At 58.9% G+C, this 14784-nt stretch overlaps 1 protein-coding gene across 1 annotated transcript; it reads left to right on the forward strand.

Moving 5' to 3' along the window:
• Positions 1 to 1528: 1528 nt before the first annotated feature.
• LOC311164484 (uncharacterized protein) lies at positions 1529 to 14784 on the forward strand. The gene is made up of 4 exons (XM_084223967.1): positions 1529 to 2932; positions 9596 to 9888; positions 14280 to 14414; positions 14498 to 14784. Exons 1-4 carry the CDS (start codon positions 1720 to 1722, stop codon positions 14618 to 14620), a joined length of 1764 nt encoding a protein of 587 aa, XP_084080093.1. The 5' UTR covers positions 1529 to 1719; the 3' UTR covers positions 14621 to 14784.

The following is a 14784-nucleotide window of genomic DNA, read 5'->3' on the forward strand; positions in this document are numbered from 1 at the left end:
CGTGTCTGTCCCTGTCCCCTCAGTGTCCCTGTCCCTTCAGTGTCCCTGTCCCTGTCCCCATCCCTGTCCCCTCCCTGTCCCCCTCCCTGTCCCCTCCCTGTCCCCGCCGTGTCCCCCCCCGTGTCCCGTGTCTGTCCCCGTTGCCATGGCCGCAGCGGGAAAATAGGACACGGGGAGGGGCCGAGGGACACCGGACACGGGGACAGGGACAGGGACACGGGGACACGGGGACATGGGGACACCGGACACGGGGAGGGGCCGAGGGACACCGGACACGGGGACAGGGACAGGGACAGGGACACGGGGACATGGGGACACCGGACATGGGGAGGGGCCGAGGGACACCAGACACGGGGACATCGGGACACCAACAGAGACACAGGGACACCGGACACGGGGACATGGGGACACCAACAGAGACACAGGGACACCGGACACGGGGACATGGGGACACCGGACACGGGGACACCAACAGAGACACGGGGACACTGGACACGGGGACAGGGACAGGGACATGGGGACAGAGACAGGGACACAGGGACAGGGACACTGGACACGGGGACACCGACAGAGACAGGGACATGGGGACACCGGACACGGGGACATGGGGACACTGACAGAGACACGGGGACACTGACAGGGGCACCGGACACGGGGACATGGGGACACTGACAGGAACACAGGGACACCGGACACGGGGACATGGGGACACCAACAGAGACACAGGGACACCGGACCCAGGGACATGGGGACACCGGACACGGGGACACTGACAGGGACATGGGGACATGGGGGCACCAGAGATGGACATGGGGACACTGACATGGACAAGGGGACACGGACAGGGACATGGGGACACCAGACAGACACGGACAGGGGGACACGGGGACACAGGGACACCGGACACAGGGACATGGGGACACTGACACGGACATGGGGACACTGTCAGGGACACGGGGACACTGTCAGGGACATGGGGACACCGGACATGGGGACACCGGACACGGGGACATGGGGACACTGACAGAGACACGGGGACAGGGACACAGGGACATGGGGACACTGACAGAGACACAGGGACACCAGACATGGGGACACCAGACACAGACACAGGGACATGGGGACACCGACAGGGACATGAGGACAGCGCACACGGGGACATGGAGACACCAACAGGGACATGGGGACACCGGAGACGGACATGGGGACACTGACATGGACAAGGGGACACAGACAGGGACAGGGGGACACCAGACAGACACGGACAGGGGGACACCGACAGGGACATGGGGACAGGGACACGGGGACACTGACATGGGCAAGGGGACAGGGACAGGGGGACACCAGACAGACACGGACAGGGGGACACTGACATGGACAGGGGGACACGGACAGGGACACGGGGACATTGACACAGACATGGGGACACCAGACAGACACGGACAGGGGGACATGGGGACACGGGGACACCAGACACGGACATGGGGACACCAACAGGAACATGGGGACAACGGAGACGGACATGGGGACACTGACATGGACAAGGGGACATGGAACGGACATGGGGACACCAGACAGACACAGACACGGGGACATGGGGACACCAGACACGGGGACATGGGGACACCGGACACTGGACATGGGGACACTGGACACTAGACATGGGGACACCAGACACGGACATGGGGACACTGACAGGGACAGGACAGGGACACTGACATGGGGACACCGGACACGGACATGGGGACACCGGACACGGACATGGGGACACGAAAGGGACACGGGGACACCGGAGACGGACAGAGGGACACCAGAGACGGACAGAGGGACACGGGCATGGGGACACTGACAGGGAAAAAGGGACACTGGATGGACATGGGGGGGGGACACCGGGCACGGACAGAGGGACACGGACACGGACAGGGGGACACGGACACGGGGACACGAAGGGGACACCGGACACGGACAGGGGGACACGAGGGGGACACGGGAACACCGGACACGGACAGAGGGACACCGGAGACGGACAGGGGGACACGGACACAGACAGGGGGACACGGGGGGGACACGGACAGAGGGACACAGACACGGACAGGGGGACACGAAGGGGACACGGGGACACAGACACGGACAGGGGGACACGGGGACATTCCCAGTGCTCCCAGTATCCCTCTCCCAGCCCCGCCCCTTTCCCCGCGCGCGCCGGACAAAGGGGGCGTGGCCTCATCCCTCCCTCTCTCCCATCACGTGATCGCAGGTGCGCCCCGCCCCTTCCCCCACCCCACCCCCCCCCCCACCTCCTCCCCGCACCTGGCGCTCGCGCCGCGCCCGCCCGAACCCGCCCGGAACCGCCCGAACCCCCTCGAACCCACCCGAATCCCTTCCGAACCCACCCGAATCCCTTCCGATCCCACCCGAAGCCTCTCCGAGCCCACCCGAGGCGGCCGAACCCACCCGAAGAGGCCGAACCCACCCGAAGCCTCTCCGAGCCCACACGAAGCGGCCGAACCCACCCGAAGCCTTTCCGAGCCTCTCCGAGCCCACCCGAAGCCGCCGAACCCACCCGAAGCCTCTCCGAGCCCACCCGAAGCCGCCGAACCCACCCGAAGCCTCTCCGAGCCCACCCGAAGCTGCCGAACCCACCCGAAGCGGAGCCGAGCCCACCCGAAGCCTCTCCGAGCCCACCCGAAGCGGAGCCGAGGCGTTGCCGAAGCCGCTCCGAGCGCACCCGAGGCGGGCGCCGGTGGCCGCGGTGGCCCCGGTGGCCCCGGCGGTGGCCCCGGGATGGTGGCGGCCCCTCCGGCCGCCGCCGCCGCCATGCGCCGGGGGTTCCTGGTGCCCGAGATCCGCCCGCTGGACCAGTACGACGGGGCCCGGGCTCGCAGCGCCGCCAGCCTGGCCTGGGCCATCGCCACCGGCTACGGCGGCGCCGGTAAGAGCGGGCGGGGACCGGGGACGGCGGCGGCGCCGGGGGGGTGGATGGCGGGGAGGGGGATGGGAGGGGGTCTGCGGTTATGGGTACGGGGGAGGGGTCCTGGTGGTACCGGAGGGGGTCCCGGTACTGAATGGGGGGAGCCGGTACCGAGTGCGTACTGGGGAGGGGTCCCGGTGGTACCGGAGGGGGTCCCGGTGGTACCGGGGGGGGTTTCGGTACTGAATGGGGGGAGCCGGTACCGAGTGCGGTACTGGGGAGGGGTCCCGGTGGTACCGGAGGGAGTCCCGGTGGTACCGGGGGGGTTTCGGTACTGAATGGGGGGAGCCGGTACCGACTGCGGTACTGGGGAGGGGTCCCGGTGGTACCGGAGGGGATCCCGGTGGTACCGGAGAGGGTCTCGGTACCAAGTGCGGTACTGGGGAGGGGTCCCGGTGGTACCGGAGAGGGTCTCGGTACTGAATGGGGGGAGCCGGTACCGAGTGCGGTACTGGGGAGGGGTCCCGGTGGTACCGGAGGAAGTCCCGGTGGTACCGGAGGGGGTCTCGGTACCAAGTCCGGTACTGGGGAGGGGTCCCGGTGGTACCGGAGGGGGTCTTGGTACCAAGCCCGGTACTGGGGAGGGGTCCCGGTGGTACCGGAGGGGGTCTCGGTACCGAGTGCGGTACTGGGGAGGGGTCCCGGTACCGAATGGGGGTCTCTGGTACCGAGTGCGGCACTGGGGAGGGGTCCCGGCGGTACCGGAGGGGGTCTCGGTACCGAATGGAGGGTTCCGGTACCGGGGAGATGCGGTTAAAAACGGGGGGTGGGCGATGCTCCGTACCGGGGAGGGGTCCCGATGGTACCGAACGGGGGTCCCGGTATTGGGGAGGGGTCCCGGTGGTACCGAACCGGGGTCCCGGTACTGGGGAGGGGTCCCGGTGGTACCGGAGGAGATCCCGGCGGTACCGGGGGGGTGGTCCCCGGTACCGAACGGGGATCCCGGTCCCGGTGGGCTGCGGTTAAAGGCGGGGGGGCGGGGCCAGCTTTAATTTGGGGAGGGGTCCCCGGTGTGGATTTGGGGGTGGGGGCGGTTCCGTTCTCCCGGTACCGGCGGGGGGGGAATCCCCAATCCCGGGGATCCCCCCCCTCCCCTCCCCTCCCCCCCGTCTCAGCCGCTTTTGTTGCAGTCCGGGCGGGGGGGGGGGGGCTGTGACGTCGCGCTGTGACGTCACAGGGCGGGGACCCCCCCCATTTACGCCCCGCCCCCTGCGGTGCTTAGGGGGGGGAGGGAGGGAGGGATCGCCCCCCTCCCCCCCCCTAAAAGAGGAACCCCCCAGGTGTTTTGGGGACCCCCCCAGGAGAATTTTGGGACATTCCAGGTGAATTTTGAGACCCCCCCCCAGGTGAATTTTGGGACATTCCAGGTGAATTTTGGGACCCCCCAGGTGATTTAGGACCCCCCCCGTGACCCCTCCCCCCCAGGTATTTGTTGGACCCCCCCCCAGGTGAATTTTGGTCTCCCCCAGGTATTTCTGGGACCCCCCCAGGTGATTTAGGACCTCCCCAGGTATTTTTGGACCCCCCCCCAGGTGAATTTTGGTCCCTCCCAGGTGAATTTGGGACCCCCTTACCCCCCCTCCAGGTGAATTTTGGTCTCCCCCAGGTATTTTTGGGACCCCCCCAGGTATTTTTGGACCCCCCCAGGTGAATTTTGGTCCCTCCCAGGTGAATTTTCGACCCCCTTCCCCCCCAGGTGAATTTTGGTCTCCCCCAGGTATTTCTGGGACCCCCCCAGGTGAATTTTGGTCCCTCCCAGGTGAATTTTGGACCCCCCTCCAGGTGAATTTTGGTTTCCTCCAGGTGAATTTTTGGACCCCCTCAGGTGATTTAGGAACCCCCCCAGGTATTTTTGGACCCCCCCCAGGTGAATTTTGGTCCCTCCCAGGTGAATTTTGGACCCCCCCCCCCCCCCAGGTGAATTTTGGTCCCTCCCAGGGGTCAAAGTCCCCCCCCCCCGCCCCGCCCCCCCCAAACGCCCTTTGGCCGGGGGGAGGGGCAGGGGGCGGGGCCAGGTGGGGGAGGGGAGGGAGCCAATCACACCTGGGGGGGGTTGGGACAGGTGAGGGACAGGGGAGGGTCCCATGGGTGCCACAGGACAGGTGAGGGTCCCATGGGTGCCATAGGACAGGTGAGGGTCCCATGGGTGCTGTGGGACAGGTGAGGGTCCCATAGGACAGGTGAGGGTCCCATGGGTGCTGTGGCACAGGTGAGGGTCCCATGGGTGCCACAGGACAGGTGAGGGTCCCATGGGTGCCATAGGACAGGTGAGGGTCCCATAGGACAGGTGAGGGTCCCGTGGGTGCCACAGGACAGGTGAGGGTCCCATGGGTGCTGTAGGACAGGTGAGGGTCCCATGGGACAGGTGAGGGTCCCATGGGTGCTGTGGGACAGGTGAGGGACAGGTGAGGGTCCCGTGGGTGCCACGGGACAGGTGAGGGTCCCATGGGTGCTGAGGGACAGGTGAGGGTCCCGTGGGACAGGTGAGGGTCCCATGGGTGCTGTGGGACAGGTGAGGGTCCTGTGGGTCCCACAGGACAGGTGAGGGTCCCATGGGTGCTGTGGGACAGGTGAGGGTCCCACAGGACAGGTGAGGGTCCCATGGGTGCTGTGGGACAGGTGAGGGTCCCATAGGACAGGTGAGGGTCCCATGGGTGCCACGGGACAGGTGAGGCACAGGTGAGGGTCCTGTGGGTGCTGTGGGACAGGTGAGGGTCCCATGGGTGCCATAGGACAGGTGAGGGTCCCACAGGACAGGTGAGGGTCCCATGGGTGCCATAGGGACAGGTGTGGGTGCCACAGGACAGGTGAGGGTCCCATGGGTGCTGTGGCACAGGTGAGGGTCCCACAGGACAGGTGAGGGTCCCATGGGTGCCCCAGGTCACGTGACTCTCCCAGGTGTCCCCAGCTGTCCCCAGCTGTGGGCGTGGCCCTTTCCCACCCAGGTGTGTGGGTGGGGCTGGGTGGGGCAGGTCAGGTCGTGGCCCCTCCCCCACCCACCTGTGGGCGTGGCCCTGCCCCGCCCCCACCCCTGGAATGTGCCCCTCCCCCACCCGCCGGGCCCTGGGCCGGGATTTGGGGGGGGCTCAGGGGGGTCCCGGCCGTCGATTTTGGGGGCCCCGGGGGCCAATTTGGGGTCTCCATGGTCAATTTTGGGGTCTCCATGTTCATTTTGGGGTTTCCAGGATCAATTTTGGGGTCTCCATGGTCATTTTGGGGTCTCTATGATGAATTTTGGGGTCTCCATGGTCATTTTGGGGTCTCTATGATGAATTTTGGGGTCTCTTTGGTCATTTTGGGGTCTCCATCACCAATTTTGGGGTCTCCATGACCAATTTTGGGGTCTCCAGGGTCGATTTTGGGGTCTCTGTGACCAATTTTGGGGTCTCCGTGGTCAATTTGGGGTTTCCAGGATCAATTTTGGGGTCACCATGGCCATTTTGGGGTCTCCATGATGAATTTTGGGGTGTCCATGGCCAATTTTGGGGTCTCCATCGCCAATTTTGGGATCTCCAGGATCAATTTTGGGGTTTCCATGATGAATTTTGGGGTCTCCAGGATCAATTTTGGGGTCTCCAGGATCATTTTGGGGTCTCCAGGACCAATTTTGGGGTCTCCATGGTCAATTTGGGGTCTCCAGGATCATTTTGGGGTCTCCATGACCAATTTTGGGGTCTCCATGGCAATTTTGGGGTCTCTGGAGTCATTTTGGGGTTTCTGTGATGAATTTTGGGGTCTCCATGACCAATTTTGGGGTCTCCAGGGTCAATTTTGGGGTCTCCAGGATCAATTTAGGGGGCTCTCTTTGGTAATTTTTGGGTCTTGACCAATTTTGGGGTCTCCATGGCCATTTTGGGGTCTCCATGAACAATTTTGGGGTTTCCAGGGTCGATTTTGGGGTCTCCATGATGAATTGTGGGGTCTCCATCACCAATTTTGGGGTCTCCATGGGTGATTTTGGGGTCTCCATCACCAATTTTGGGCTCTCCAGCGTCGATTTTGTGGTCTTGACCAATTTTGGGGTCTCCAGGGCCATTTTGGGGTCTCTGTGACCAATTTTGGGGTCTCCATGATGAATTTTGGGGTCTCCATGGTCAATTTGGGGTTTCCAGGATCAATTTTGGGGTCTCCATGGGCGATTTTGGGGTCTTGACCAATTTTGGGGTCTTGACCAATTTTGGGGTCTCCAGGACCAATTTTGGGGTCTCCATCGCCAATTTTGGGGTCTCTGTGATGAATTTTGGGGTCTCTGGGGTCATTTTGGGGTTTCCATCACCAATTTTGGGGTCTCCAGGATCAATTTTGGGGTCTCCAGGGTGGATTTTGGGGTCTCTGTGACAAATTTTGGGGTCTCCGTGGGGTCCTTGGGGGTCTCGGTGGTCACTGCTGGGGTCTCCTGGGGTCCGTGGTCGGTCAGTGTCCGTCTGTCCATGGCGGGGCAGTGTCCGTCTGTCCATGGTGTGTCCGTGTCCATCTGTCCATGGCGGGGCAGTGTCCGTCTGTCCATGGTGTGTCCATGTCCGTGTGTCCATGGTGGGGCAGTGTCCGTCTGTCCATGGTGTGTCCGTCTGTCCATGGTGTGTCCGTGTCCGTCTGTCCATGGTGGGGCAGTGTCCGTCTGTCCATGGTGGGGCAGTGTCCGAGTGTCCCATGGTGTGTCAATGTCCGTCTGTCCATGGTGGGGCAGTGTCCGTGTGTCCATGCTGTGTCCGTCTGTCCATGCTGTGTCCGTGTCCGTCTGTCCATGGTGTGTCCGTGTCCGTCTGTCCATGGTGTGTCCGTGTCTGTGTGTCCATGGTGTGTCCGTGTCCGTCTGTCCATGGTGTGGCAGTGTCCGTCTGTCCATGGCGGGGCAGTGTCCGTCTGTCCATGGTGGGGCAGTGTCCGTCTGTCCATGGCGGGGCAGTGTCCGTCTGTCCATGGTGTGTCCGTGTCCGTCTGTCCATGGTGTGGCAGTGTCCGTCTGTCCGTGGCGGGGCAGTGTCCGTCTGTCCATGGTGGGGCAGTGTCCGTCTGTCCATGGTGTGTCAGTGTCCGTGTGTCCATGGTGTGTCCGTGTCCGTCTGTCCATGGTGTGTCAGTGTCCGTGTGTCCATGGTGGGGCAGTGATGGGTCAGTGTCCATCGGTCAGTGTCCGTCTGTCCATGGTGTGTCAGTGTCCGTGTGTCCATGGTGGGGCAGTGATGGGTCAGTGTCCATCGGTCAGTGTCCGTCTGTCCATGGTGGGGCAGTGTCCGTCTGTCCATGGTGGGGCAGTGTCCGTGTGTCCATCATGGGTCCTAGATGACCTTTACCCCAACAATCCCATTTTTAACCCTTTCCCTCCCACTTTTAACCCTTTCTTTCCCATTTTTAACCCTTTCTTTCCCATTTTTAACCCTTTCTTTCCCATTTTTAACCCTTTCCCTCCCAATTTTTAACCCTTTCTCTCCCATTTTTTCCCATTTTTCCCCCCAAATTCCCCATTTTTTTCCCATTTTTCCCCTTTATTCCCTCCAAATTTCCATTTTTCCCCCCAAACTCCCCCTTTTTAACCAAAATCCCCATTTTTCCCCCAGGAAACGTCCCCAAGGAGCTCCGGGACCCCTTTTACACCGACCCAGGGGTCCCATGGTCCCTTTTTAACCCTTTCTCTCCCATTTTTAACCCATCATTCCCCATTTTAACCTGTTTTAAACCCATTTTAACCATTTCTTTCCCAATTTTAACCCTTTGTTTCCCATTTTAACCCATTCTATTCCATTTTTAACCCAAATCCCCCATTTTTAACCCTTTCTCCCCCATTCTAACCCTTTCTCTCCCATTTTAAACCCATTTTGAACCCATTTTGAACCCATTTTTCCCCCAAATCCCCCATTTTTAAACTAATTTTCCCATTTTAAACTTTTCTATCCCAATTTTCACCCAAATCCCCCATTTTTAACCCTTTCTCTGCCATTTTTAACCCACTTTTCATCCATTCTTTCACTGAAATCCCCCATTTTTTCCCATTTTTGCCCCCAAACTCCCCATTTTTCCCCCAGGAAACGTCCCCGAGGAGCTCCGGGACCCCTTTTACTCCGACCCAGGGTCCCACGGCCCCTTTTTAACCCTTTCTCTCCCAATTTAACCCTTTCTTTCCCATTTTTACCCCAAATTCCCCATTTTTAACCCTTTCTTTCCCATTTTACCCCAAATTTCACCTTTTTAACCCTTTCTTTCCCATTTTTAACCCTTTCTATCCCATTTTCAACCCAAATTCCCCATTTTTTCCCCATTCTTAACCCTTTCTTTCCCATTTTTAACCCTCTATGTCCCATTTTAATGCTTTCTATCCCATTTTCTACCCAAATCCCTCATTTTTCCCCATTCCCCCCATTTTGAACCCTTTCTCTCCCATTTTGAACCCTTTCTCTCCCATTTTAACCCTTTCTTTCCTATTTTTAACCCTTTTTAATCCCATTTTTAACCCTTTTTAATCCCATTTTTAACCCTTTCTCTCCCATTTTGAACCCATTTTAAACTCATTTTTAACCCATTTTTAACCCATTTTTTTCCCTTTTTTTTTTGCCCAAACCCCCCATTTTCCCCCCAAATTCCCCATTTTTTCCCACTTTTAACCAAAATCCCCCTTTTTCTCCCCAGGAAACGTCCCCGAGGAGCTCCGGGACCCCTTCTACACCGACCAATACGCTCAGGAGCACCTGAAGCCGCCGGTGGAGCGCCTCCTGCTGGCCGCCGACATCTACTGCAGGGCCTGGAGCCACGCCCTGGCCACGCCCAGCCAGGCCACGCCCCCCGGGGCCACGCCCCGCCCCGAGCCCCCCCCGCGGGATTTGGGGGCGCTGCTGGCGCTGCTGGCGGGGAGGGGGATCCCCCCCACCCTGCAGGGGGTCCCGGTCCGGGCACAGGACCTGCAGCAGAGACCCATCCGCATGGTACTGGGAGCACTGGGATATACTGGGAATGGGACTGGGAGCACTGGGATATACTGGGAGGGACTGGGATAGAGATTGAGGGGTACTGGGAGCACTGGGAGGGGACTGGGAGGGGGATTGAGGGGTACTGGGAGCACTGGGATGGACTGGGAATGGGACTGGGAGCACTGGGATGGACTGGGATATACTGGGAGCACTGGGATATACTGGGAGGGGATACTGGGAGCACTGGGAGGGGATACTGGGAGCACTGGGATATACTGGGATGGGACTGGGATAGAGATTGAGGGGTACTGGGAGCACTGGGATATACTGGGAGCACTGGGAGGGGATACTGGGAGCACTGGGATATACTGGGATATACTGGGAGGGGGATTGAGGGGTACTGGGAGCACTGGGAGGAGATACTGGGAGCACTGGGAGGGGATACTGGGAGCACTGGGATATACTGGGATATACTGGGAGGGGGATTGAGGGGTACTGGGAGCACTGGGAGGGGATACTGGGAGCACTGGGAGGGGGATCCCCCCCACCCTGCAGGGGGTCCCGGTCCGGGCACAGGACCTGCAGCAGAGACCCATCCGCATGGTACTGGGAGCACTGGGATATACTGGGAGGGACTGGGATAGAGATTGAGGGGTACTGGGAGCACTGGGAGGGGATACTGGGAGGGACTAGGATGGACTGGGATATACTGGGAGGGACTGGGATAGAGATTGAGGGGTACTGGGAGCACTGGGATATACTGGGAGGGAACTGGGATAGAGATTGAGGGGTACTGGGAGCACTGGGATATACTGGGAGGGAACTGGGATAGAGATTGAGGGGTACTGGGAGCACTGGGAGGGGATACTGGGAGCACTGGGAGGGGATACTGGGAGCACTGGGAGGGGATACTGGGAGCACTGGGAGGGGGATCCCCCCCACCCTGCAGGGGGTCCCGGTCCGGGCACAGGACCTGCAGCAGAGACCCATCCGCATGGTACTGGGAGCACTGGGATGGACTGGGATGGACTGGGAGCACTGGGATATACTGGGATATACTGGGATAGGGATTGAGGGGTACTGGGAGCACTGGGAGGGGCATTGAGGGGTACTGGGAGCACTGGGAGGGGATACTGGGAGCACTGGGATATACTGGGAGGGACTGGGAGCACTGGGAATGGGACTGGGAGGGACTGGGATAGGGATTGAGGGGTACTGGGAGCACTGGGAGGGGATACTGGGAGCACTGGGAGGGGGATACTGGGAGCACTGGGAGGGGATACTGGGAGCACTGGGAGGGGGATCCCCCCCACCCTGCAGGGGGTCCCGGTCCGGGCGCTGGATCCGCAAGGTACTGGGAGCACTGGGATGGACTGGGAGGGACTGGGATGGACTGGGATGGACTGGGAGCACTGGGAATGGTACTGGGAGCACTGGGATGGACTGGGAGGGACTGGGATGGACTGGGAGCACTGGGAGCACTGGGAATGGTACTGGGAGCACTGGGATGGACTGGGAGGGACTGGGAGCACTGGGAGCACTGGGAGCACTGGGAATGGTACTGGGAGCACTGGGAGGGACTGGGGGGACTGGGAGGGGATACTGGGAGGGACTGGGAGCACTGGGACTGCTGGGCCACCGCAGGTCCTGGGGATACTGGGATATACTGGGAGGGACTGGGATGGACTGGGTTGGACTGGGAGGGACTGGGATGGACTGAGAGGTTACTGGGAGCACTGGGAATGTACTGGGAGTGCACTGGAATGTACTGGGAGCTTACTGGGAGCACTGGGATGTACTGGGAGCACTGGGAATGTACTGGGAGTGCACTGGAATGTACTGGGAGCTTACTGGGAGCACTGGGATGTACTGGGAGCACGGGGAATGTACTGGGAGTGCACTGGAATGTACTGGGAGGTTACTGGGAGCACTGGGAATGTACTGGGATGCACTGGGATGTCACTGGGATGGACTGGGAGGTTACTGGGAGCCCTGGGATGTCACTGGGAATGTACTGGGAGTGCACTGGGATGTACTGGGAGGTTACTGGGAGCACTGGGAGGTTACTGGGAGCACTGGGAATGTACTGAGAGTGCACTGGAATGTACTGGGAACTTACTGGGAGCACCGGGAATGTACTGGGAGTGCACTGGGATGGACTGGGAGGTTACTGGGAGCACTGGGAGGTTACTGGGAGCACTGGGAATGTACTGGGAGTGCACTGGGATGGACTGGGAGTGCACTGGGATGGACTGGGAGGTTACTGGGATGTCACTGGGAGCACTGGGAATGTACTGGGAGTGCACTGGGATGTACTGGGAGGTTACTGGGAGCACTGGGAGCCGCCTGTGCCCCCCCCTCATTAATCTCATTAAGGCTCAGCCGCTTTAATTGGCTTTAATTGGCTTTAATTGGCTTTGATTGGCTCAGCCCAATCCCATTAACCCTCCCCGCCCGAGGCCACGCCCCCTTCCCCGCTGACCACGCCCCTCCTTAGAACCACGCCTGTACCTTCTTGGCCACGCCCCTCCCGCTTGGCCACGCCCCTCCTGCTTGACCACGCCCACCCGCGGGGTCCTGGAAGGGCGGGGGAGGCGCCGGGAGCCCCGAAATGCCCCAAAATTTCCCCAAAATGCCCCAAAATCTCCCCCAAATGCTCCAAAATCTCCTCAAAATGCCCTAAATCTCCCCAAATGCCCCAAAATCTCCCCAAAATGCCCCAAAATCTCCCCCAAATGCCCCAAAAGGCCCCAAAATCTCCCCAAAATGCCCCAAAATGCCCCAAAATGCCCCAAAAGGCCCCAAAAGCTCCCCCAAATGCCCCCAAATCTCCTCAAAATGCCCCAAAATCTCCCCCAAATGCCCCCAAATCTCCTCAAAATGCCCCAAAATCTCCCCAAAAGGCCCCAAAAGCTCCCCCAAATGCCCCAAAATCTCCCCAAAATGCCCCAAAAATCCCCCCAAATGCCCCAAAATGCCCCAAAATCTCCTCCAAATGCCCCAAAATGCCCCTAAATGCTCCAAAATCTCCACAAAATGCCTCAAAATCTCCCCAAAATGCCTCAAAAGCTCCCCCAAATGCCCCAAAATGCCCCAAAATCTCCCCCAAATGCCCCAAAATTTCCCCCAAATCCTCTAAAATTCCCCAAAATGCCCCAAAATCTCCCCAAAATGCCCCAAAATCTCCCCCAAATGCCCCAAAATCTCCCCAAAATGCCCCAAAATCTCCCCCCATTGTCCCAAAATCTCCCCAAAATGCCTCAAAAAGCCCCAAAATCTCCCCAAAATGCCCCAAATGTCCCCAAATCTCCCCCAGATGCCCCAAAATCTCCCCAAAATGCCCCAAAATCTCCCCAAAATGCCCCAAAATGCCCCAAAATCTCCCCCAAAATGCCCCAAAATCTTGCCCAAATCACGAAATTTTCCCAATTTTTCCCAAATTCTGCCCAAATTTCTCCTCCCCAGGGCGCCCACCTGGCCCTGATCGATTCCCTCATGGCCGCCTTCGTCACCGAGGCCACAAAACGCCAAAATCCCAAATTTTCCCCCCAAATTTTCCCCTCCAAGACCCTAAATCTCCAAATTTTCCCCCAAATTTCCCTCCCAAGACCCCAAATCTCCAAATTTTCCCCAAATTTCCTCCCAAGAACCCAAAAAACCCCAATTTTTTTCCCAAATTTCCCTCAAAAACCCCAAATTTTACCCCCCAAACCCCCAAATTTCCCCCCCAAACCCCCAAATTTCCTCCCCAAATCCCCAAATTTCCTCCCTAAACCCCCAGATTTCCCCCCCAGGACCCCAAAAACCCCAAATTTTCCCAATTTTTCCCAAATTCTCTCCAAATTTCTCCTCCCCAGGGCGCCCACCTGGCCCTGATCGATTCCCTCATGGCCCAAAACCCCAAAATCCCAAATTTTACCCTAAATTTCCCCCCTAAACCCCCAAATTTCCCCCCCAAGACCCCAAAAAACCCCAAATTTCCCCAATTTTTCCCAAATTCTGCCCAAATTTCTCCTCCCCAGGGCGCCCACCTGGCCCTGATCGATTCCCTCATGGCCGCCTTCGTCACCGAGGCCACAAAACCCCAAAATCCCAAATTTTCCCCCCAAATTTTCCCCTCCAAGACCCTAAATCTCCAAATTTTCCCCCAAATTTTCCTCCCAAGACCCCAAAAAACCCAAATTTCCCCCAAAAATTTCTCCCAACCTCCAAAACTTTCCCCAAAATTTCCTCCCAAGAACCCAAAAAACCCCAATTTTTTTCCCAAATTTCCCCCCAAACCCCCAAATTTTACACCCAAACCCCCAAATTTTACCCCTAAACCCCCAAATTTTTTCCCCAAGACCCCAAAAAACCCCAAATTTTCCCAATTTTTCCCAAATTCTGCCCAAATTTCTCCTCCCCAGGGCGCCCACCTGGCCCTGATCGATTCCCTCATGGCCGCCTTCGTCACCGAGGCCACCCGGAATTTGGGGACCCCCCCGGGAGCCCCCCCGGGGTCCCAATCCTGGGAACCCAAAATTTTGGCTTGGTTGGAGTCGGTGAGTTGGAATTTTTGGGGTTTTTGGGGTTTTTTTGGGATGAAAAAGGGAAAAATTTGGAATTTTTTGGGTTTTTTTTTCAGGTGAATCGGAGGCTGCAGGAGAGCAGCGAGCAGGAGGGAGCAGGGTCGGGCCCCAGCCTGGGGGGACCCGAGAGCTCCACGGGGAACCCGGCCTGTGGCCACAAGGTACAGAAAAAAGCATAAAAATGATAAAAACCAGCCAGAAAAAATAAAAAAAGAAATCCCCAAAATGTGGAAAAAATCCAAAAAAAATCGCCCCAAAAATCGCGAAAAAATCGTGAAAAAATCGTGAAAAAATCCCCAAAATAACCAAAATATTCCAGGAAAAAATCCCCCCAAAATCCCCC

The sequence above is a fragment of the Fringilla coelebs genome (assembly GCF_963513975.1).
Source record: "Fringilla coelebs genome assembly, chromosome: 32".
Classification (NCBI taxonomy): Eukaryota; Metazoa; Chordata; class Aves; order Passeriformes; family Fringillidae; genus Fringilla; species Fringilla coelebs.